Raw genomic sequence first — 26311 nt, 5'->3', positions numbered from 1 at the left:
GCTGCACACTCCACAGTGCTCCCAGCTTCTCCCATCCTACCCCAGCCTGAGCAACAAGGGCTGCCCCCAGTGTCCCCGACACCCTCCCGCAAGGCAGACCCAAAGCCTGTGCTGGAACCAGGGACAAGTTCTGCTTGACCCACCTGCAGTCCCTGGCTTCGCAGAAGCAATGAACATCTTAGGCACTGATTTACTGTGTGTGGGGGAACTGGCTCTGCAGAGGAGCTGCCTGAGTCTGTTTTAGTGAGTGAGACTCAAACACTGATGTAAAAAAAAGAAATTTTGCACCATGTTTTCCCCTCCAGGACTGAGTTTCCCATCTAAACGCGGGTAAGGCGCGCTCTGGTCAGCACTCCCACCAGCAGCTTCACATCCACCCAGGGAAGCTGCTGCCCTTCCCCAGGCTGCTGGTGGGGCACAGCCAGCCGTGGCCGACGTGCCGGATACCGGTGTCCTCACCAAAGGAGCGGGACACCAGGCTGTGGTCAGAGATGGGGCCGAGATGGACCATGCAGCTGGACCAGAGCACAGTCTCCTCGGGACACAGTGCTGCTGGTGGGGAACGTCTGCCTCAGAAAACATGCAGTCCTAATGCACCCCTGGCTAAGCCCTCACTCACCTGTCCCACACCACTGGTATGCGAGTGACTCACTGAAAATTCTGTTAGTTGTCTCAAATCTTGTTACAGAGGCTAACATAAACCACATCTAATTCTCACTCCTTGCTGTGGCCTTGAACCAAGTGACTGTAACAGAGACTAATGCAAAATCAAAGCAACACAAACAAACAAAAAGAACTACAATGGAATTTTGCATGAACTATGCCAGAACATACTCCCTAATTTCTTAATCTCACCAAATTTGATCAACACACTGTTGCTTACAACACAAGCTGGAGATAGCCCTCAAAGGGCCAATAAGTTCACGCAGGCAGTAGGTGTTTACCTGGTTCCTACATGAGCTCTGAGCCCTGTGGTGCCAGAAATGCCCGAGCAGAAGTGCTTTAGACAACTTCTGAGTGTCTTAAGGCATGCTGCATGCAATGTCATTATCCTGAACAACGGTCCCCAGACAGGTTATACCAACATGAGATAGAGAGCGAACGGATGGGGGAATATTTAACAGCAACCAGGATCAGCCATAGGGCCTGTCTTTTCTTCTCATTTGGGACTGTCTAAAAACTGTGCATGACTTTGCAGTACCATTGTGTTTTATGCTTATATCTCTAATATCTGCGGTTTATTATTCTTACACTGTATGCCTCTAGATGCTGAGCTTTATGGTTTTAAAGATTTGAGAGAATGGACAACACCCACTGGCAGAGCATCTGCCCAGGCAGCGGGACTGAGGGTGGGAGCCCTTCCCACAGGGCTCACACTGTATGGGAAGGACGGAAATCTGCTCCTGGAGCACAAAAGCAACTAAAATCCCACCTGCAGCTGCAGTGGGGATGTTTGATAGAAAAACTGAGTATCGGGAAATCTGAAGTTTTGCCACGTCTACTCCCCGTGGGTTCTGGCACTCCTGTGAGTCCATGACAACCCTGCTGCAAGGGACCATTTCTTGCATCCCCTGCTACATGTCAGCACTGTACAGGAGGTCCAAGATGCTGCAGCACTCAAACTCTACGTCCTTGTTTAAACATTCATTGGATACTACTTGATGATCTTAAAGGTCCTTTCCAACCAAAACCAGTCGATGATTCTATTCTTTTTAAAGTACATTTCAGGCCAATGTCTATAAGGCCATCCAAAATACCAGGAAACCTGGATATAAGGCATCAGCCAGGCTTGCAAAACCACCCCAGAAAATTCCCAGGATCAGCACCAAGTCTGTTACCAGCTTTTTACCCTGACAGCAATTATTCTGCAAGCTTTCACATCTGTCATTTTAAATTTTATTTACAGTTAAGATTGCCTGAGCCATAAAAGAGACAAAAAAGCTTTAGCATGAAACCGGTTTCTGCTGTTTTGAAGACTGGTCAGGTAGTAGAGACTTGATTAAACAACAGCTCTTATATATTTTCCCATTTCCCTCTGTTACCTAGCTAATGTTTAAACATTGTTAGTAAAAAAAAAAAAAAAAAGCAATAGAAATAGAAAAAGGGATTTCCCTGAATTTCATTATCTTTTTAATTTACTTTTCTGCTATGAAATGATCATGTTGACTTTTCCTTTGTACCACAAGAGAATAAGGATAGGGGAAAAAGAATTTCAAAGGTTTTTTAAGTACACAAAATATTATGTCAAAACTGTGCATGGAGTTACAAAATTACAAAGCTCTCTATCAAGAGGTTTTTACATCTAAGAAATCATTAAGCAGGAGGTAAAAGAACTGTAGGTACATTGAGAAGCATATAAAATTGAAATTAAATTAGTGAAAACTATTTTCCTTCATCTCCTGCATGCAGAAAGAAGTCATGATCTTGCAGAATCTGTATTTAGCTGGATGTAATGTTTCCTCTACCCTATAGATACAGCTTTTGCACTAGAGCCTTTTTGGATCACATGGCATGAAAAGAACAGCCGTGATTTAGCATCACTTTTTGACATGAAGAAAACGGTTTGCCAGTGTGGTCTCAACATCTCAGCTGTGTGCCTGTATCACCATCCATCATGAGATATGGCAGAAAGAGTACTTGTTACGCCTTGGGGTCATTGTGATCACAAATGCATTTTCTTCCAATTTGTTTCAGTCTATTTTCTGTTATACGCCAAGTCTTGGAATACCAGTGGGTCCAATTATTACATAAAAAAGAACTGGACCTGGAGGTAGTGACAGTGCGTATTGGGGACTGTGTAATAGCGCGGAAAACATTTGGTTTGAACTCTCTAGACTAAAGGGTGTTTTTTCATGAGTATGAATATCAGAAATCATGAGCTCTTTAGCAAGTGGGGGAACAGGAAAATGAAGAGCAGCCTCAGGCTGTGGGACAAGTTTTAGGAACATTTTAGAAACTTTGAGGGGAAAAATAAGTACTGGCTGCACCTGGATGAAAATTGTTCATTGCCAACGGAATTTGGAGTGAGGAGCTGGAGGAAGCTGTCCCGTGTGTCTGGGAGGAGGCCGGGCCAGTTGGGCTGTCTGGTCGTGCGAGCTCTTGCAGGCTGAACGTGTTGAGAGGAGAAAATACAATGCAGAGAGCCAGTGGCAAGGACATGCTTGCGGAGAAGGGTGTTGAAGAGAGGAGGTCTGAACTGAGCTCTCCCATGCCCTGCCAAGTGCTCCAATCGCTTGGCTAACGGGCTTCGAGAGGGGGAGAGGTTACTGCCACCTCATGTTAACAAAGCACCTGCCTCTTTGCTACACTGCATTTATTATGAGGGCTTGAAAACTAAACATTGTTTACTTGACAAATGAACTATTCATTTACGTGACAAAAAAAACATTCCCCTGCTCTGCCCATCCTCTGCCTCCCCTACTTCCAAGCACTCCTCCTGCTTGTTCTCTGCACACATTGCCTTTGCTGTGGTCTAGAACTCCTGAGAAATGCAATTCCTTAAATTCACTGGAGTTAACTCACCTGGCACCAACCAAGAATCTAGTCCCTAGACTATGATTTTGCCCAATACCAAACAGAGTCAATAAAAACTTCAGTCCCTGGGAGGTACCATAATCTCCCCCCCAAAATATTTCCTGATCTTGGTTGCTCGTTACTCACTCACCTCACTGGCTGCATAGCTGATGAATTTCAAAGCAAAAACCAGCCCACTTTGTATGGAGGGAGGGTGCTGGAATACCATCTCACAATGACACTGGACAAAAAAGAGCCATTAGCATTAAATTATCTGCTCCCAGATAATTTCCCAGATGAATCACCATAAAAGACTCTGAAATGGTCTCTTGCTCTTTTTCTTTGCATAACATTTCATTGTACTCAAGACTCGAGGAGCTGCAATTCATCAGGCTTTTATCTGCATCAGGGCATTGTTTTCAGCAGAGCCCCTGACTACAGGAGAAGTGTCAAGGCCAAGTTTGCCAGGCTGGAGGATTAACCTGTAAGCAGCAGAGCACAGGTCATGGATCCCCTACGAGAGGAGGAGGCTCTACCAGAAAGTTGAGCCTAGCTGGGTGCTAGTGATACCCCCGCATCATCTCATCTGGGCAGCACTCAAGGCTTTTTCCTTTGTGGATGGTTATTCCCCAGGAAAGGACAAGGCATGGCCAGTCCCAGGCACTGGTGACTTCATACGTGTTTGCAGAGCTCAGAGAGGCCACCTCTGTCTCTCTCTTGAACAAAACCTGAGCCATCACGGTAACCGCAGTGATTGGTATCATGGGATTTTTTCTGAGTCACACTTCTGCCCACTGTGCACTCCTCCCCTGTCCCCAAAGCCTGTGCAGCCCCTTCCCCACCCTGCTCCAGCACTGCCCTCCCGCACAGCCCCAGCCCCGGCCCAGCTCCCGCTGAAGGTTGCGTGACTGCCGGGGAGAAGGGTGTCAGCGGGGCTCATCTCCCAGCCAGGCGGGACCCCGGCCACGTCCTCCTGCACAGCAGTGTCCGAGACACAGACGGAAGCCAGCCCCGAGCCAGTGCTCCCAGTAGCGTGTCTGCTGTCACAGTGGGGTGAGGTTTATTGCACTAACACCCTGTGGGTGCTGCCCGTCAGCCCGAGGCCCGCAATGGCAGCAGGCAGGGTGAAAGGGGTCGGTAACCATTCATTGTCACTCCAGCAGGCCTGGAGGTACTGGAGTCCAAGTCAACCTCCTTAACACCTTGCCGTGCTTCCTCCCCATGTCCCCAAGCCCACACTGAGCTGCCACTACCTATGGCTGTCCCCTCCCTGCCCACCCACCGCTCTCGGGGACGCCTCCCGACACCACAACCCTGCGCCGAAACAGCCCTACGTCCTTTTGTGACTGGCAGAAAGGACTTAAGAAAACAAGGTCTTACCATCCACAGACAGGCGTGAAAATAATTAGAGAGAATAACTGCCATGACAGCGGGCTCCGCATCACACAAGAGGAACGGGCCTAATTATAATCTCCGAGGCGATGCTGAGCGCTGCTTGCTAAACACACCGCGTGAAATTCCAGCTGCCTCCTCAAAAAACAGGGATAAACACACAAAATCTGTTGCTCCAGGCGCATGTGTGTGGTTGTTTTCTTATTCAGGGTAACAAGATTGCTACAAAATTTACGTTTTTCTGTTTACTGAAAAATTTGGCCAAATCAATAGTTTGTGACAAAAGAAAGTAACAAAACCTGTAATAAAACTAAGTGAGAAACAGATAATTGTTAAAGAAAAAAAGATTTGTGCAATTCATTATCTCTAACGTTCTCACACCTATTGTGATTTCGGGTGGGGAGAAGTGACACAGTGACAACTATTAAAAGAAGGCTTATCAGATGTTTTTTTCAGTGGCCAAACAGTGCTGTTTGGCTTCCATGTAGACATTATGCCAGACCCACAGGGCCGGGGTGGCCTGGCTCCAGCCTCAGCCGACACCACCGCAGGAACCCGGCCGCAGGAACTGAGGCTGCTGACGAGGGCTCACAGCCCCTGCGCCTGCCGTCACCGAACGCTGCGCGGTTTGCTGCACGGCGCTGAGTTCTGCCACTTCATTCCCGTGTATTGCCGGTGCCATCTGGCAGCAGCTCCTGCACTGCAGTTATAAATGGATCAGAGACCTGTCAGGCTGCCAAGTGAACCATCATTACCATTCAAGATATCATTTAGCACATACTCCACATGGCAGTCAATCGCTGCGTTATAATCACCTCGTAAAACTGTGACTCCATAGATATAATATGCCTGCGAGACAGTCTTTACCTGTTACATTAAACTTACAGATATTTAAAATGTCAGATAATCTTTCATCTGAATCGCACTGCTGGCTAATACAGTCAATCAGCCAGCTCTGGCAGCAGGTTTGGGTTCTCAGAAAAGAGGCAGGAGGAAGCAGCTTTTCTGCATTTGCTCACAAACGTCCCACTTGTCTTCGGATGCGAGAAACTAATTTCGTTGTGTGTAACCTGGAGTCCTTTGGCTATTACACCGCTAAATTTGAAAGATCATCTTTTGAAGACAAGGCAGCTTGTCATGGTGCAAAGTCTTCTCTCTTATGTTACCTTCACTTTCAGTATTGTGTGATAACCTTAATTTTAAAGTTAAATTATGCTAAAAAGATATAATAATTGCCTGTACATTTTTTAAAAAGTGTTTTTCACTTAGTATTTAGACTAAGTGAACTAGTGTGGTTAGTAAGCTGGGTAGCCTGGTTTATTATCTACACCAGCATCCAGAGAGGACAAAGCAACTTCAGTTTCCCTTTTCTCAAAGGCAAGATGACAGGATACTCAAGGAGAGGAGAAGCGTGGCTCATCCCTCCTCCAGAGCCTCCCTCTTGCTTCAGCCAGCTCCTCATTCCCCAGGTTAGTAGCCAGGACTAAACTAACAGCCCTAAAGCTAAACCTGGTGAAAGTCAGTGCTACAGTGCAGAATTAGCCCTTGGCACTCGCTGTCACAAGATGCCAGTGCCACTTCCTTTGCCGTGTTCAAGCAGAGGAGATACTCCACGCAGCAAGATAAAGAGGCTCAGAAGCAGTACTGATATTTATAAAAGTTCAACTCTAGTCCTTGAACGCGCACCTTTGACAGCCAGCTTGTGCGCAGAGTATTGCAAACCCCGACACTGTGCTCTGAAAAGGGCAGCACCGTCCCCGACCACAGCCAAGGCCACCCATTCCCTGGACACTGTCAGGAAACATTAACTGAGACCGGCGTACGACTGCCGAGAGCAGGAGGAGCTGCAGTGGGGTGCCCGCAGCATGCCCAGGGCCTCTCCGGAGCCGGGGCGGGCTCCCTGCCCTCACACCCGCTCCCCAGAGCTCGGCAGCATTTCATTTACATTCCCCAGAACGGAGAGCAGGAATCATCTCCGCCTCTTCTGTGTAACTCACTTTCCTGATAATTGCCTTTATTGCTGCCATGCTGTTGTTTACTTGTCTTTGTTACTAGATTGCTTTGTGGGGAGCTGGTTTAATGCAACGTTCGACACCGGGGTTTATATTACTCTGTGTGAGCATCAAAAGGCCAACCCAAGAGACACATTGTACACTCTTGGCCAGCTGCTTTTCCCAATTCCCAGAAACACTTAATCAAGTTAACGTCTCGCCGAGGCATCTCCAAATCAGTTCACAGGGATTTCTGTGTTTCTTTTATCATGCAAAACATTTCACATTGGCCACAGCGTTGTTATGGCAATACAGCACTGTAGATTTGGACAAGAAAAAGAATTCACATGACGAGTCTCAGTTTGAGACATACGGGATGTAGTTTCAGAGGACTTTGGGAAATCACGTACAATTGCGCACTAAAGCAGAAACTGTGCTTAGAGTGAGCACTGGAGTCAGGCAGGGTGATCCTCTACCACCAAAATTCCCCTAAAGCTAAAGGGGAACAACATCAATTACTGCGTGCACATTCAGGACTCGTGCTCATGAATGGAGCTGCTCTTTGCAGCAGCAATGGCAATTCACACAGGAGTCTGTTGTTATAATGTCCCCAACTCATTTTGCAGCTCTCAGAGGCTCAGCAAAGCCCAGCCTGAGCATCTGCCCAACTTCAGGCCATGCCCGAGGTCCTACCACACAGCTCGGGCTGAATGAGGCGGGGCAGTGGCATTATTTCCAACGGAAGTAACGTGGGGTTTTTTGCCCTTAAATAAGTCAGGATTTGATGCGCTATGGTCACAGCAGAGCAGTGTAAGAGAATATAATTCCCTTTCCGGAGGACAGCTACCATGTTCCTGCAGCAGGGTCAAAGTCACCTGACTTCAGTCTGGGGGGACCAATCTCCAGCAATGCATTTCTAGCTCCCTCTCTCTCTACTTCTCCACACACACCTTTCAGCCAGCAAGATGAAGAATAGCATAGACGTTCACACGCTGCACCAGCTCAGAGTATCATCATCTGTTTGTTATGAGAAATAACAATTTTTCTATATGCCAAAACAAAAAAAACACACAGCAGAGTGACAGTTCTCCTCCTCCTCTTTCTTCCCAGCATGAGTCAAGCACTATTAAAGACCTGCACACTTCAAGTACTAAATTTGACTTTATATTTCCCATTGGCAAGGTACCTGGGAGGCTCCAAAGTCAGTCAAGAGAAGTCACCAGACACAAGGATCTAGCTCCGAGGTTTCTTCAGTGCTCTCAAAATGAGCTGGCGTATAAGCATGACCCAGCCTTTACAGCCCTTCTGCTCTCGGACGCAAATTAGCACCTCTGAGCTCAAACCTGCTTCCTACAGGGAATGCTATATCCCCCCCTCCCAGCCATCCCCATTTGCTGCAGGGTGGTCTCGGCCAGACGCAGCCCAGCACCCGGCGATGCACCCAGCCACCAAACCTCTTAGCTATTTGTTGGCATCTTTAGCTCAGATCTGTTCTGCTCCGCGCACAGGTCTACACAAAGCTTGCTGCTCCGTCCCTCCCTCTCTTTTGAGCAGGCAGCTCCTGTGAAGTGCAGTGGGGCCAGCTACAAAAATCATCACTCAAGCATTGTGGGATAAGCCCAGCAATCTCACACCTCCAGCCCCAGTATGTCCTCACTTGCACTGCAGTGGTGTGCTGCAGCGCTTCACCTTCCCAACCCTAACGAGGCAACACGCACCCACACCGCTGACTAACCTTTAGCTTCTTAGAAAGGGGTCCAGCCTCTGAACACGCTGCTTAGAGCTGCACCGTTACACAAAGGACTTGATACACTCCGTTACGCTCTCTCCTTGTTTAAATCCTCCATTAACACGAGGAGAGACCAACAGAAGAAACAACTCCATTGCGGCTGGAGGACGGTTCCTCCGTCACGTTCATCCCGTGCTTTTGGAGAGCAGATCGCACAGAGCGACTACAGCCCTTCCACCACAGCATGAGGCGGACCTGCTGCAGCTCTGAACGGGCGAAAGCACACTACCAAAATGAATGCTCCTCGTTAAAAGTTTTTCAAGCAAAATAAAGAGACCCAAACGATGAGAGCCGGATTTTTAACGTTTTTAAAGAGAGATTTCTCTTCTCGTGTTTTCTTTTCCTCAGAATATTCTGGCACAGCTGCAGAATACTTTAACTGTGGTTACACATTTGCTTTGAATTCATACCAATCCATTAACAGTGATACTGTTGCTTTATTTATTGTATTCTCTAACAGTAAAATACATCCTATGGCTGTACCTTAACAGACAGGCCTTGAACACTGTACACAACTGAAGAATTAAATTGCACAGGAGATTTCCAAAAACTTCTCCAAGCACTCTGGGAACACTGAGTTTTCAGTGCAACAAACATTCCTCTTAAGTTATGGAGACATTTCCCAAGACAATTTTAGTCACGAGAATGGGACTATATTGCTTAGTAAGTTCATTTCAAAGTGTGTGAATTCTCCAAATGCAGAAATACTACAACTGACTGCTTCTACTACCAACAAAACCAGGCCCTAGGTAAAAATACTGATACTAAAAAGAGGAGGTGTACTTCAAAACGATCAGCTCATTGCTCAAATCTCTACCGTAAGAGAGGCGATTCACTCGCAGAAGCACAAGTGAGGGAGTGGGTTTACTCCTGGGACTGCGGCAGCACCGGCACCCACACGTTAACTCCAACCACGGACTCAGTGCTCAGCACCGGGAAAAAAAGTGATGCTTGGTCATTTGGATCCTGCGAGGAGGCATTAATGTTAGCTACGACCAGCCTTACAACAGCCACTACTAAGTACTTGAGTAGATGCTCTATAACAGACTTTACTCATCCTGTGGCTCAGTTCACACTTTGTCTTGGTAATAGAAGAAAAGTAATTCTTTATCTCTCTTTCCTGAGAGGTACATGAAAGTATAATCAACACAACATAATAGTGGGACTTCTTATGGAAAGAGTTAGAATTAAACACATTTTGCACAATGTCAATAGGAAATTCCAGGTATGGACCATCCACAATTAGCTCAGCTACGGCTTCACCACCTTCAGTGTCTCCACTGAGCACACCACCTCAGTGAAGCAGAAGCTAACAGGTATGTTCTTGCTTATCCAAATATTTAAGTATTGACATTTTATTGACACTATTAAAGTCCCTGGTAGAGTCTTCATTTCATTGGTAATGTTTTTCCCAAGGGACACATGGACTGGAGCCTTCGATCCAGTCCCTTTCTGGTAGCAGCATTTTCCTTGCTCCCCTGCATCATTAAGCAAGAAAGGACAGCAGTGATGAACTGCTTTTAATACTTGTCTGTATTGGCTATGGAGAAGTCATTGTCAGCTAAAATAATTGGCAACTGCCACTATTCTTGCTGGTGAGCTTTTTCTCCAGAATGTTTTAATCTTACTGCGGTCCCTGGCACATGCTGCAGAGCTCTTGTCTTGGCTTTTTACTTGGGATATTTCTAATTATTATTATGCGTATTTATGGTGTCCCTGAAGGAAGACATGTGCAGACTTTAACAGCAACGTACCAAGAAAGTTGACGTAAAGCTCTATAAGGTAGATTGGATCTTTGCGATAACCCTGATTTTTGGCACAGAGTGGACATAGAATTAACTCCACTGGACTTCACTGCCAGAGTCCCCAGAGCACGGCGCTGAGATAGCAGTCTCAGGCCACCTGCCCCAGCTGTGAGAGCAGCCTGAAGGCTACCAAGTCCCACACAGGGGACAACCCAGCCCCACCACTGGTGGGAAGATCAAGATGCAAAAATTTCTCATCTCCCCAGCAATAACTCAGCTGGAAAGACAAAACCCATCAGGTCTCTGAATCACCCTTTAGGCTTTGTGCTAAAGAGGAGCCTGTTAAAGCCTCCCCAAGAAGTGATTTATGCCTTTTGTGTTCTCTCCCATCCTTGACAGGGAGCTCAGCTTTACACACTGCCAGATTGCCACCTTAGACCAGCAAAATATTAAGCACCAGGGCAGACCAAGTCCTTGAGCCACTTCCAAACGTCTTCAATGGGAAACACATCCATAAATATCCAAGTTTATCCAGGAAATGTATGTAAAGAGGGAGAGAGTCTGACCCTGACAGATTATTTCTTGCAGATGCTTCCACTGATGCTAAAACACTTGCGACTCACCCTCAGTGAAACATTAAAGCTCATTTTATGTCTTCAATGTCTAGGGTAAGCCTCTGAATACAAGACAAAGGATATGATCCCAGATTGCTTTGCAGATGAAGCATCTGTTTGATGGAGATCTGAGGATATCCTCCACCCAAGGGACCCCAGCACAAGCCCCGCTCACCAGCTAGCTGCCATTCCCCTCTCCAATAAGGTTTGGTTCCTTAAATTCGTGTGTTGGAGCCCAGTGGTGGCCCCAGCTAGTTGGCTTGTCTTGGCAAAGGCAGGAGCCAGCGATCCAGTGGCCATGACCTGCGGCTTACGCAAGTTCCCCTGAGGGCTCTCAGCCCCTGTACCCCACGCTGCCTGCACCGCTTCGAAGATCACAAAAGCAAGTGAAGATGTTCCTTCCCTAAAATGAAATTTGACACAAATAGCTATCTGGGTCTTTGTCAGCAGCTCCTCGCTTCCTCCTGCCCAGGGGCAAAGCCATAAATAAGTTTTGTGCTCTCAGGAAATGTGACAGTTATTATTCGATAACTGAATTATATGCTCATTCTTGGGAAGGAATAATGGCAGGCAGGGAAGGGAAGGGACGGTAGCGTTTTACTTCACAGGAACCGAAATACCTCAGAGAAATATTAAACCCGTGATAGGAAACACTGGTGAGTGCTTTGTACTTTGGCAACTTTCTCTCATTTTGGTATTACTGCTTTCAGTTTTAAGGGTGTTTGTCATGTACAGAATACAGAATAGCAAACGCATTAAAAATGTATTTCCCTGTCATGCTGCATCTGTATAATGTGCTGGGAGTTGTGGCAGTGGGGAAGGCTGGGATCCGGCGGGAGGGTAGGGAGTGCGGGCGCCTACCGGGGCCGTGTCCCACGCCGCCCGCGCCCGTCCCGGCAGCTGCCAAGCTCCAAAGCAAAAACTTCCACTTCAAGTACGAAACTTTGATGTGGGGAGCAGGGAGCTCACCCCATTTTTTTCTTCTAAAGCAAAGGATGTGAGAGTGGAGAGCCCTGCGTGAGAGAGCCCTGAGCCTGCCGTGCGATGAGGTGTCCGGAAGCACCTGTCAGCTGGGGGGACAGTGCTAAAAGTTGAGGCTTGGTCTTTGAAAGACAAACCTGGAAGGGCAGCAAACATGGAGAGGAGCTGTGACTGTCATCGTGACACACACACACATGGGTTTCTTTTGTTGGATCCAGCTTCTGCCTGAACATATCCAGGCAACAGGAGCCCTGGATTCAGCAATAGCTGGTCGGCCCAGGGCGCAGCGATGTGCGTGGGAGTGGGGACAGACGGACCCGTACGCCGACACATGCAGTGCCTGCCCCGCGTCACGCTGTCGGTTCATGCGTACGGTTACCAAACGACGCACTGACTCACTCGGCGTCTGCAGGGTTTGGTATATTTAGGTTCATTCATCATGAAAAACCTGTTCTGTGTTTACCTCTCCCTCGGAGGAACACCATCTTACCCCGCAATAATCGCCTCCTGAGCCTGCCAGCGTCAGCCTCCCGGCGTGTCAGCAAAGCCTCGGCTGAACCAGGTGCCTGAACCAGGTTCCCTGATCCCGCCAACGGGCCCTGGACAATAAAAGCCCACCTGCGGTGTGGGGGGCCAGGGAGCACAGATACCCGCACTCCCCCAGCCCCCAGCCATGCAGGGATGTGCATTAGCAGTTAACGATTCAATGACAGGAGCTAAAAGCACACAATATGGGAAATACTCTTTTTGCAGAAACAATAAGTAGTGTGATCCCTCCAAAGAAAGGGCTTGTCCCGGGAGCCCCTTAACGAAGGCACTTCCCCCCTGCCACGTGCCAGCCCTCCGAGCCGCAGGTGGAAACGCCGGACAGGCAGCCCGCACCCGCGGAGGGAAACAACGCGGCGCCTGAACTCCGGAGGAAGATGTTATCCCATATGCTCCCATTTCACTTCTGATTAACAACAGAGTTCATGGCTTCTACAGCATCTGTGTAATAAGTCAAGCTGTTTGGAAAGAAATGGGCCATGCTAAAGCTCTTATTACCCATAGAAAGAAATGATCCAGCATCAATGAAATGGATAGCAAATTTCCTTATGCCCAGAAATGATCATTGCTTTAGATCAGGGAATAGCAACGGATCTAAAACTACATGATATCATTAGTTGAGAAGTGATTGTTATGGGGAGAGGGTCTAATAAGGCACTGCAGACAGTAACGAGGAGGTACACAGCTCTTGAGCTAAACAGACTCATTGAGACAAACCAGCCTGACAGAGGAAGTAGGGAATGAAAGGCGGAGGTACGGTGTGAGGAGCACAGCCCTACTGCTGCATGCTAACGAGCAATTTGGAATGGCAGCGAATCAAACAACATCGAACAACACTTTTTCCTTCCATCAAAGACTGTCCTTTTTCAAAATCAGAGGCTTTCCAACAATTAGTTAGTGTACGTTTCTCTTTTCATCAGTTTTCCCCCTCCCCATTCATTTTGTGGTTTTCATTTAGGTCTTCCCTTTTTGGACTTTTCTTTTAATCCTTTGTAATTGCTTTCAGAAACAGCAGAGCCTAAGGCATCATTTGCATCTCTCCATTTAAGCACATAGACTCGCACAGGAATGTGTACTGACACATAAAAAACAACAAAAAAAAAGGAAGAAAAAAAGAAGAAAAAAGGAGGAAAAACCAGAACAATACCTTTCCAAAAGGAAGGCAGGAAAAAAGCAGCTCGCTTTACCTCCTATTCTGTCCGAGGTTTTAGCCCAGTCTATCCAGATGTAGCGCGCAGAAGGACGGGGGACCTGTGCCCTGAGTAAGCCAGGTGAACATTGCATTCAGTCACCACTCATGGTCTATGTCGTGACATATCCAACGCATGCACTTGCACAAGCGACCACCGCAGGTGTGTGGGCTGCATCATAGCCGTTCTCCCTAACCTTTTTTAATATCTCTTTTAAAATATGATAACAATCACTTCTGCAGAGCTAGGCACACCGATTTTATGGCAACACGTAAAAGAAAGCACAACTATTGTGCGTGCCACTGCTGCCCCTTGCTCCGCAGCGCCTGGCAGCACAAGGAGCCCGCACGGGGCAGCGGAGCAGCCCTGGAGCCCTCGCTGCTCTGGGGACGGTGGCACCTGTGCCACCGCTGAACCTCCTGGGGTAAAGGAAACCCCACATCCCTCCAGAGCCCCGTCACGTGCCTTGCACCGGGGGCTCTCCTAACCACAGAGGGGCTGAAGCAAACACAGGGTATTTCACAGGTCCTTACGTCTGATTTTCTAAAGGCACAAGGCATACAGGAACTAATTCCCAAGTCCCAGAGTTTGTCAGGGAGATTCAGGTTCCTAAATCCTTACTGCCCTTCTGAAGAGAGACTTGATTGCAGGTCTGTGAAGGGATTTAACTACTTCAAGCCACAGCTCATTAACCCCATACCCCTGAGAGAGGTATGTGCCTAGGCCTGGGGGCAGGGCTCTCCTTCCACGTATATTTTTCTATGGTTTTACCAAGTGTATTTTCAGACCTGACTAAATCCCCCTGTTTTCATAGTGAAATGCAAGAAGTAGGATCCTTTTAACTTAGAAACCTCACCAATCATTCTGTGCTTTTCAGATGGGAAAATAAGTAAAAAAAAATAGTACCTGGGTCACATGGAAGCGTTTTGAGGTGTCAGGAGCCTTTTCGGGCATTACTGGGTGCATTTCACCTGAGCTGTGCCTTCTCCAGCTCTGCTGACTCTGCAAAAGACTGAGTTCTGCAGAGCCAGAACTGGAAGAGTATAACCCCCGCTTCAGCACTCCCTGCCCACCTGGACGTGGGACCCAGCTCCTCCGAGACTGCAGCCCTCAAGAGCAGCTCTCGCTCCCCGGGATGCCGAAAGCCATCCCTGCGGAGCCAGAGCGGGAGCTCGGCTCCCACGTGCCACATCTGCTCCCATTCATAGCAACCTGTGCTGCGTCTGGGTCTGTATTTCTACTCCCGTGAATAATGCTGAAGAGCTTTTAGTCAAACAGAGAGAATTATTGATGGTAACAGTAAAATAATTTTATCTATGCAAGCAAGAGACAGCACATATAGTCTACCAGGGGCATTTAGCCTGCCAGAGATTAAAATACTTTCATTAGAAATAGCATCTGGAGCATTACGAAGTCGGAAACATCTTTAAATGATCTGCCACGATAAGAAAAATGCTTTCTTCTTCAAGTTTTGCCTTCTACTAATTTAGTGGAAACAAAGGCGGCCGTGATCACTAATGGTGCTCTGCATGCTGCCTGGGTCCGCAGGGCAGGGAGAGCAGAGCCCTGCTCCTCCCAGAGCACGGTGTAGCTGCAGACCTACCGCGCTTTTCCTTCGGAGAGGCGGCGAGCACGCTCTGTACCACAGGCACGGGTCCAGGATAAATTCCAATAATAAAAAAGTCACAACATCAGAAGAGAGCTGCCTCCTCGGTCGCAAGGGAGATAAAGTGGATGGGAGCAGCAGAGGTGTAAATCAATGAGATAGGTTCGACAGAGAGATTACAGACAGCAAATCCTGAGTTGCAGCGCAGAGGCAAACGGAGTACAGTGGCCAAGATAAAATAAGCAAAACATCTTGGGAACTAAAAATCAATATTTTTTTTACAAGCTGAAATGAATTAACTTCATTTTCCTGCGGGACTGCAGATTGCTTTCATGCAGCTTTCACCCCCCCCTCCAGAAAAGACATCCCTTCCCAAGCCTGCTTTCCCTTGAAATGATGCTGCTCATCTGGTGCAACAGATTTTGTGCTGGAGTGAGTACATCCTCCAAAGGTATTGCTTTGAGCAAAAGAAAATATTAGTAAGCTGACTCATTAGATAAATTTAAATAACTGATTAGTCTAGCTTTGAGCCGGATCCTGCTGATTTTCCACCCCCCTGACAGTGCAACCTCCCAGCCATGCCTGCTCAGTGCACAGGAGGGCTGTCGGAGAGAGCGTCAAGGCCTCCAGGGCCCCTCTGCTCCCGCCCTGCCACGGGCCCTTCTCTAGCAGAAACCACAGACGCTGGCCAGAAAACAACCTACAGCTGAGCAATATATCAGCCCTCAAGCAGCTAAACGCGGGGAGTCCTGAGCCGTGGTTCAGTGGGCTCGTGCACAGCCATAAGGGAGTTCTGGCTAATACCAACACAATGCTACATGCTTCGGGCCACTTTGGCAAAGGTGTTAATATTTAGGTCAAAATGACTGTAAAATATGTCATTTTTTTAATAATAAAAATTAACTTCTGGGAAATTATTTTATTTTCTGGGAACTGCATCTTTTCTTAAGAAAATTGCTTGAACAGGAATTCCTCAGCCAGCTCTCCCAAAGTGCCGTTATTCACTAACACCTTGGTGATGCTCTTTGCCCAGCTGCAAGGAGACCATCTTTAAAATGAAATGTAAATCATGTCTTCCATTTCCTAAATTCATTTGTTATATTTTAACTCCCTTCCAACAATCCCTTCCAGACACAGACCGCTGTGTTTCCATTAGAAGCAGTTTGCTGCCTTTTCCATCAGCTGGGAGCTAATCAAGCAGAATGACAACTACTCCAAAGCCAAACGGAGGAAAGCTAACGACGAGCACGAAGTAGACAAGCACAGAGCGTGTAACCTTCCATGGCAAATATCAATTTACTTATCAAGCCACACAGCTGTTTGGAAATATGCTAGTTCATCTGCGATGAATTTTGATTTCAGGCCTGGGAAGAAGCTGAGGAGCTTGGCCCAGAGTCCTTCTCAGCAAGCTGAGGAGCCTGCAACAGGCCCGGGAGGGCTTGGGCATCTCTCAGCAGCAGCACTGTTGAATGCTTCTGTGGCTTTGGATGTTGAAATGCTTCTTCAGAGCTCTTAACTAACATCTTTAAGGTAAGTGTGGGCTGTAAAAGGAGTAATTATCTTAACTATATTTGTAAATGAAAGGAATTTATTGTAATGAGAAGCACTGGAGTAGAAATCATACAAAGAGCAGGCAGTTTTAGCAGAACATACCTACACCTAAAGGGACATAAGCAGTAAGAATTGATGCGTCTGGGAGATTTTTGGGCTTTCGGCAAGTTTAAGACATCCAGGACAAATGCCATGATGAAAACACAACCTGGGACTGGAGACATCCTTTCACAGCTAGCTAATTCCGTAACAGCAGCAAGGCACCCAAGGGAGCCAACACAGCCTGTCCCACTGCCGTGCCGTGCCAGCCCCACAGCGGGAACCGCCATCTCCCCCGGCCCCTGCTCGGCAAAGCACTCAGACACATGTTTTGGACCTGCAACATCAGTGAGATTGAAACATGTTTAAAAGCATCGCTGAAATGGGGCTTCATAGTACCTGTGGCATCTACATAGTACCTATGTGGTAACCACAGCCTTGAATTTCCTTTATTAATATATTTAGTAGGCAATAGATGAACCAAAATGGTTTCTGCTCCCTCCTGAAGAAGAGTTTACAAGGTGGGGCTGAAGAGAAAGAAAATGACAGTCCCACACTGCAGCAACACACGAGTCTTTCTACCTACCCCATGCCACCCAGGAGGCACTTGTCAGCCTTCCTTAGAGCTAGAAAGGGATTTTACGTTTCAGCTGCTGGGGCTATGCTGAACTGGATCAGTACCCGATCCGGGCATGAGGCCGTTGTAACCCAGAGCTGCCAGCTTATGCTGTGGTGTACAACCACAGCCACAACCTCATGCCACACATGGCTGAGGGCCAGGCCTGGTGGGGACAGCCCCGCGACGCCCTAAGCCTGACGCCTGCGCTGAGCAATGCTCCCCCTTGGTTCTCCTCCAAAATAAGCCAATTGAGTCGGTCTCTGAAAATGCCTGTTTCTGAAGGAGCTTTCAGGGATGAGCTTAACCAGAATATCTAACATTTAAGCACTTGGCTAGTGGCTGTGAGTCATCCAGGCTCTTTCTACTCAAAGGAGAGGAAAAGCAAGTGATTCATCTCCTACTAAAATAGGTGCCCAAGGGAGGTGGGATGGAGACTTGCGCGGAGCTGCCTCTCTCTTGCAGGGAGCACCGAGAGCGCCTGCCTCACTAGCCCAGTCACAGCTCAGAACTTCTACATTGCTAATTTATGCAAGATTATTTATGCAGAATGAATTAATACAGCTAACCCTAGCCTTTGCAAATCATTATTGAGCAGCATGGGGAACCAGGAATAAAACGAACTAACAAAGAACAAGGCAATTAAAAATCCGCCCATGTTTTAGAGGGGGACGGGATAAAGTTTAGCACAGACCTCTCTGTGCACCCACAGGGGATGGGCAGAGCCAGAAGGCAGAGAGGCAAAAGTCTTGGATTTGACAGCATCTACTTTTGATGCACCTGGTATTTTGATTGCTTTTCAGCTAAATTCAGCAGAAGAGATCAAACCTCAAGCTTCAGTAGAGAAATATGAAAAAGCAGCTATTTGATGAGGAGAGACAGGATCAGAACCAAGGTTAATTTAGTCGTGGCCCAGAGGTGCAAATGCTGTGCATATCTCTGAACTCCATTAATACTGCAAAATGCTTTCTTGCTCCTTGTTTCACTCCTGTGAACTGGAATACAGCTGGATTAACTCCTGGATCAACATTACTACGTGTGCTCCAGAAATACACCTTTAAGGTACCGCTCACTGGCTTGAAGGCTGACCTGGGTCCTTAGCCAGGATCTGGGTGACCATGGGGCAAATCCTGGGGCAAATCAAGCAGCACCATATTCATACCCATCTTCCACGTTGCAGCTGCTTGCTCTGCCCACAGGCCTGCTCTGCATTTTAGAAATCTAACCACTTAACAGAATTTCTCAATTTCATCCCAACACAAAATTAATTTGAATGCTAAAACCTCACTGCTCTCTTTTCATACAGTCATTCCTGCATTTCTGAATATTGCACCCTGACCCCTTCCCTCACTGCAGGAGATATTGCCAAATTAAAACCACACACAGTTGTTGCTAATGACACTAATTATTGTTGCTAACAGTAAAAGTAACAAGATGATGATTAAAAAGTATACAGTACTCAGTGTTCCTTTGAATCACCTTTAGGATGTTGATTTGCATTTCTGTTTAGCATAGATGGCACCAGAGTGAACAGCTATATTTTAACAGTGCTTATGCAAAATATAATATGGGAAAAGAAAGGTGCACAAGACTGACTTGCACTGTCACCGAGAACGGGGTGAATATTGATCACATTCAACAGCAAGCATGGCAGTGTTAAAAATGACTGCACAGGTGGAATACACAATAAATAAATAAAACATAAAGAGAAATTCAAGCTCTTACTTTCCAGACCTGAGCTCAAACATTCAGATCGCTCCCCACCTTCCTTTCTTTCCCCCTCGCCGCCGTGCCAACAGCTCACGTCTTAGAGCAATTTTATTCGATAGATCTTGGGTCAATATTAAGTTAATACTCTCCTATACAAGAAGAGATTTGCAAATGAAAGCAGAGATCCCCTTTGCCTCCTGCGATCATTCTTTAATGACTTAGGATCCAACATAAAGCACTAAGTTATATTTGGACATGACACTGAAAAAACTTAATGGAAAGGGGAAAAAAAAAAAGGAAAAAAGAAAAAAACCCACCAAACTAGTAAACCAGAGGCTTTATTTCCTTGGTAAACAGAGGGAAGTTATTAATTGGCATAGCTTGAAAAGAACCCAACTGTTTCATACTTTGCCATCACATCCTTGCCACGCTAACCCATAGAGGAGGTAATAAAAAAGATGGAATAACAGTATGAGTAAGGCAAGGTCTGTATTTTGAAAGCTCAAATGGTTGTGTTTTCAGATAGATCATTCTTATTTCCTAATTACCTTGATTTGTTTGGAATTTATCTGCAAGACCACATAAGCAGGGAGTGTGCTCGTGCTGTAACAATGAAGGGGGCATCGTCTCGGTCCCTGGAGCACTGACACCTCTAACTTGCCAGCAAGTGCCAATGACTGGGCACAGATTTCCTTACAGAAACACGTTTGAACAAGAACAGATGAGATTTGCCCCTGGAAGACACAAATACACTGGGACTTTTAAAGAGGTATTTTTGAATCGAGGTGAGCAGAATTCCTGGTTATGTGCCAGGGGGCATTTATGGACGGACAGACTCAAACTCTACGGAACCATCTACTCCATTGTTTAAGGATTCCTGTCAGCCAGTAGAAGGAAACAACCTTTAGAAATGTACTTTTAACACATTAGTCCATTCACAGTGAACTCTGCTAGCGCACGTAGCATCCCAGTAAGAAGCGATCCCTGATCAACTGACTGTAACCCTCAATGTACAAGACAAATGGCCCGGCAGCACTGTGACCCCAGTACAGGAACAGAGGCACAGCCTCTCCTTAAGTGCACAACAGGACAAGCTGATACTATCAACGTAGTTCACCCAAAGTCAACTTCAACCAAAGTAGGTTTTGGAAGTTCTGGGTTAATTTCCTTGGCTTGTCTGCTTTAGCTTGCATTTTGTATCGAGCTGCTTCTCAATGCAACCCAGCTGCTCTCGCATGGAAAGGGAACTCAGGATCCTCCTGAGAAAAAACAACTGTTAGAAACAGGAGTTCACACCTATGTTCAATTTTTTCTTCCTAAATTTGATTCCAAACCTCAAACAATGAAATTAACAATCGTATTATTACTTTATTTATTACTTCAGAAAGGAGCGGTTTTGATCAAGTACAGCCTGTTCTTTTTAGGTGTTACAAAGCAATTTAATTCATTTATAAAGCATTTCAAACTGTCAGTACCACATCTAACATTATAATCTCAGACTTGAAAAAGACAGATGACATCACTTGTCCCCCACCAAATGTGCATACATTATTGATTATTCCAAAGCCTCATGAATAGGGTAATTTGTAATCATTAAAAATTAAAGAGAATGCTGCTGAACGGAAAACAAGAAAGGCAAATTTTGCTCCTGTCTCTATTGCCATTCCCCTGCGGTGGAGCAGGAACCGTTTTATCGCATAATAAGGGAAAGAGAAATAAGGAACGTTGCCTCTCCACAAGGCAGACCACTGGTATCAGGGGGGCTACAGGGGTGGCTTCTGTGAGAAGCTGCCAGAAGCTTCCCCTATGTCTGACAGAGCCAACGCCAGCTGCCTCCAAGACGGACCCACCGCTGGCCGAGGCCGAGCCCATCAGCCACTGTGGTAGCGCCTCTGGGATAACGTATTTAAGAAAGGGGGAAAAACTGCTGCACAACAGCAGCTGGGAGAAGGGAGTGAGAATATGTGAGAGGAACAACTCTGCAGACATCAAGGTCAGTGAAGAAGGAGGGGGAGGAGGTGCTCCAGGTGCCAGAGCAGAGACCCCATGGTGAAGACCATGGGGAGGCAAGCTGTCCCCGTGCAGCCCATGGAAGTCCATAGTGGAGCAGATATCCACCTGCAGCCCATGGAGGACCCCACACCGGAGTAGGTGGATGCCTGAAGGGGGTTGTGACCCTGTGGGAAGCCCATGCTGGAGCAGGGTCCTGGCAGAACCTGTGGACCCATGGAAGACCCACTCTGGAGCAGTCCATTCCTGAAGGACTGCACCCTGTGGAAAGGACACGTGGAAAGGACCCATGCTGGAGCAGTTCATGAAGAACTGCAGCCCATGGGAAGGACCATGCTGGAGAAGTTCATGTCTCCCGTGGGTGGGACCCCATGCCGGAGCAGGGAAAGGAAGAGGAAGAAGAAGCAGTAAAGACAATGTGTGATGAACTGACTGCAACCCCCTTTCCCCATCCCTCTGTGCCGCTTGGGAGGAGGAGGCAGAGAAAATCCGGAGTGAAGTTGAGCCAGGGAAGAAGGAAGGGCTGGGGGGAAGGTGTGTTATGATTAGTTTTTATTTCTCATTACCCTCCTCTAACTTTTGATTTGTAATAAATTAAATTAATTTCCCCAAGTCGAGTCTGTTTTGCCCGTGACGGTAACTGCTGAGTAATCTCCCTGTCCTCATCTCGACCCATGAGCCTTTCAACGTATCTCTCTCCCCCTGTCCAGGTGAGGACAGGGAGTGATAGAGAGGCTTGGTGGGCACCTGGCAGACAGCCAAGGTCAGCCCGCCACACACTTTCACAAGTATTCCTGGTAATATTTCATAAGAGCATCATGGTTCTCCAACAGAGTTGGTCAAACCTTCCCGGTGCCTGTCCTCACAGCCTGTCTGTGCACACAGCAGCTGCTGTACCAATCGTTACCAACTCCATAAGTTATGTAGGTCCTGGGAATAATTAATTTTAAATTCTCTCTTTGTAGAACAAAACTGTGGCAAGGACCTGAAATCACAGTCACATTATCTAGCTATTTGTGAAGCCATTCCAATAATGAAACACATGTCCCTCTGGAAATGGTACCAGCTCACGAAAAGGCTTTTAACTGGCATTTAAATGTCAAACTACTGTGTTAAATGTTATGGGCATTTCATTTCTCAACCCAGGAGAAGCATGAACACATCAAAAGCTCCTTAATAATCAACCATATTAAAAGTTGATGGGCTTTGGCACCTGGAAAGACAACTACAAATGACATGTTTAACCGGGGCTGATGGATTTCTACCCGATGCAGCTGCATGAATGCAAACCCAAACACATCTTCAGTAGGCCACAGGGAGTCTATCAAAATAATTGTTTCAAGGATAATAAATTCATTCTTTCTGAAAAAGGCCTATTCGCAGAGTTATATTGATTCTTTTTGCTTTACTTACTGTGAGCCTGCCCTTACCCTACTGGCATCCAACCAGAGCCTTAAGGGCTAAAACCAAGTGAAAACTTGCTCTGTTCATCTCAAGAGAGAGTAGTAACTCATTGTCCACAGCCATGTGTTTGCGTAGGAGACCATCAGCGGTGCTACTCCATTTACAATCTACATCTATCTGAAATGATCCATTCAGATCATTCAAAAAGGGTTCTAGCAATGATCTCTGCATTAAAGTAATACACTGTAGTCCAGTAAATTCTTTAAAAGGTAGAAGAGGAATTGGTCACGCTTGGCAAACCCAACGACACGTCTTTCAAAGCTGCAAAAATAGGCTAAATAAAATTAAGAGTAGATAATAGATGTAAAGCGCCAAAGCCGCCAAGGGAGTAATGAGAGATTCAGATCAATATTTGATATTCCCAAACCCATCTTCAGAGAGCCTGCCATGGCTGTTAGATGGTGGATCACAATCACGGTCATACACGTGCTATTTGCTAATATTTGTTAGCATTCGTTAATATTGCACAGTCGTTTCTGGGAGTGTAGGTAGTGTGTCAAATTGCTAATTTTCATTTTCATTAGTCAGAGCCGCGTTACCATAACTGCTGGCCAAAAATACTAATTTCTTGAGCTCACCTAAAACTCAGGCTCTCTTCCCTGGCTACAGCAAGCTATCAAAATACAGCCACTGCTGTGGGAGATGGGGAATCAGCTCTGGAAAGGGTAGTGGCCGTGTGGCACTGATCTCTGCGGTCTCCCCCTTGGAGAGAGGGTAGCAATAATTGGGGAAAACACAGAGGGACAACCATAATCAGCAGGTTTGCACTCCTCTAATTACCCTCTGATACCTTCTGCTGAGGTGGTTAGCACCTAAGAAATGATCCTGCTTCTTCACCCATGTCTCTTCAGCTTGACAGCTGAAGTCATAGAGGGTACCCAAAACACGCCAAGGTCTGCAGCCAGCCCAGACGCCCATTTCTGTAGGGCAGTGGCTGTGACACCAAACACCTTTCCTTCTTCCCTCTCATTCTAACACTTGGAGTCTCAACCAGGTTTACAGTCTTTCATTAAAAACATATTAACAAATACCAAAGACTGGGATGTTATCTGAGAAAGCAAGCTGGGTTTTTCCTGCCCATCCCTAGGAGTACAAAAAATAATGAAAATATAGAATATAACTAAGACATCTAATCTTCCTAATCTTCACTGCTATGCAAATGTAACTCCTTTCAGATTAACAAGAGTCATATACGCACATATTATTGGGTGAGGACCTACGTGAAGATTACATTAGTGATTAAAGAAGTAAGCTAGACTTGTTTGAAAAAGGGCTGAACTGATATTAAGAATGATAAAAAGATGTAACAAATGACTTGGTATCCAGCAGTTGACAGTCCTCCCAGAAACATGTGATGCTCAGCTCAGAAATGGCAGAGATGCTGAATTTAAAAACTGCCTCCAGTATTGTCACTGATAACCAATCGTATCATGATGAGCGCTGAACCATACATCACTGAGGAGGTGAACTCGATGCATTCTTTGCACCTTTCAAGAGTCAAGTTACTGATTTCTATGCATTGTATAGAATTGAAAAGTTATGGAACAGCCTTTATGGTAGACATCATTTGGTTCCTGGGATTCATTAAAATATCCTTGCATTATAACACAGCTGAGTAGCAGCACACGCCAAGAAATTCAGCAAATTTACCATGCAGTTTCTGTCAATAGCAGGACTTGGCAGTTGTCACACCGACAGAGTTAATGAGATCCAAGGCTAGGGCAGAGAGAATCACATGGCTGCCATCAGCCCTCATCGAGGTTTTGACAAGTGAGGCAGGATTATTATTTTGTACCTGTGCCCAAGCAGATAATTAAGCTGTAATTTTAATGATTACAGCTGATATTATTGGGCAGAAATGCCCAGAAGATTTATGTAAACCATACATTCACATCTCTAGCTTCCTATGTTCTGGCTTTCTTATGAAAATGACCTATATGGAAAGCTATACATGGTCCTTTAGGTCTCTGCTACGAACCCACCTATGAAGTCCCCGCAGCAACACTTGTAGCACTCTTGCAGACTTGCCTTAAGGCCTAGCTTGCGCCCTGGCTATTTTTTAACCTGAGCAGCAGAAGAAATTGGTCCTACCTCCTTCCACCCCTGGTTGTCAGCCTCAAGGATGCCAAGGGGATGCTTCAAACCCTTTGCCAGCTTTGGACCAGGGTCACTCCCATGAGGAGCTGGCAGGGGACGCAGATTCCCCCCATGTGAAAGTGGAAGGAAGAGAGGAGGAAATACAGGTGTCTGCCAGGGGTGGTTTTGCTGCTTTATATATTGAAGGTTTAGAGGAAAAATGGGCTCTGCAGAACACTACTGCACTCAGCCCTAATAGGTACAGCAGCTGGAATAAGAGGAGCAGGACCTTTGTGTCAACCAAGCTACCAAGGATTCATTTTTGTACAGGTTAGGGACAACGGGGCATGTAAACCCGTGACAGTGTGACTGCTACCTTCTTGCTCTTAGCTGGCTTTCTGTGACAATTACCAATTACATTTCAAATCTGTGCTCAGTGTAGCACAGAAATAGCTAACACGGTGGGAGCTAAAGATTCCCCGCCTGCAGGATGCCTTTCCATGTTCTGTGCAATAACTCATGCTCCTCTCTAAAATCTCAGTGCAGAAAAGTATTTAAAAGGAGACGACACAGACCCCTTCTCACTGATGCTGCCTCCAAGACCCATGATCTGTGCATGGCCCCTCTGAACTACGTGTGGAGTTGTTTGCGGGGGGAGCGGATACCACCCCTCCTCTGACCACCTTCCTGACCAGACAATGCAGGTAGGAAGTGGGTATTTGCCAGACCTGATAAATAAATTCAGTAAAACTCAGAGATGCTCCTGTTAATGCTATTCTTATTCCCTTGGTCAGCCTAATTTTCATCACACTGATTTTCTTAATGCTTATTGGCTCTTATTTCTTTTAACAGGAAGAGGTTTCCTCTCAAATGGCAGTTTGAGACTCAATTTCAAAATTGCCTCCTAACACGGCTATATTGATGCCTTACGTATGGACCACCTTTTACTGTTGTATTCCACAACAACAAGTGACACTACAGAGATGTTTTATTGTTGGCTACTCTGTTTATGATGATTCTCTTATCATAGACAGCTCTGGCGCTGAATTACCACTGGCTACAGGAAATTTCTCGTCTTTTAGCATGAATGGCGTTGGAAAGTCCTGTTCAAAACACAAAAGAAAAGCCCAGCCCTTTTAAGATAGGACAAGCGACATTTTCCTTGGTTTGTCTATTCAGGACTACTTCAGCACTAACTAATTCAGGACTAACACAGCTTGATAAAGTAAACAAGATCTAAAAAATTACAAAACGAAAAGCAACATAGTTTGCTTAACATTAGTGTACGTATTTAAAATATAAAGCTACAAACCAGTCCCACTATTGACTGCATACATCTTTCTTAGTTTCTAAAAACTATGTGGCTTTGATTATAGAAATGCAGTGGCAGGCACTAATATTTCAGGCATGTAATAAGCTTACATATAACTGGATTTGATAATAACCTTCTGTATCCAGGCAATAAGGCTGTGATGTAG

General features: G+C 46.3%; 1 protein-coding gene across 2 annotated transcripts in view; it reads right to left on the bottom strand.

Annotated features, from left to right (window-relative positions):
- Nucleotides 1-26311, bottom strand: part of KCNIP1 (potassium voltage-gated channel interacting protein 1) — a 259487-nt gene that overhangs the window by 175358 nt on the left and 57818 nt on the right. The window contains exon 3 of one of the 2 annotated variants that reach the window (XM_068417191.1): nt 15172-15185. The exons of the other annotated variant lie outside the window; for it this stretch is intronic. Within the exon in view, the coding sequence (XP_068273292.1) occupies nt 15172-15185 (14 nt within the window). The remainder of the gene's footprint in view (nt 1-15171; nt 15186-26311) is intronic. 2 annotated transcript variants of the gene reach the window in all.

The sequence above is a fragment of the Nyctibius grandis genome, chromosome 22, assembly GCF_013368605.1.
Source record: "Nyctibius grandis isolate bNycGra1 chromosome 22, bNycGra1.pri, whole genome shotgun sequence".
Lineage (NCBI taxonomy): Eukaryota > Metazoa > Chordata > Aves > Nyctibiiformes > Nyctibiidae > Nyctibius > Nyctibius grandis.
This window is presented reverse-complemented; position numbering and strand designations above follow the sequence as displayed.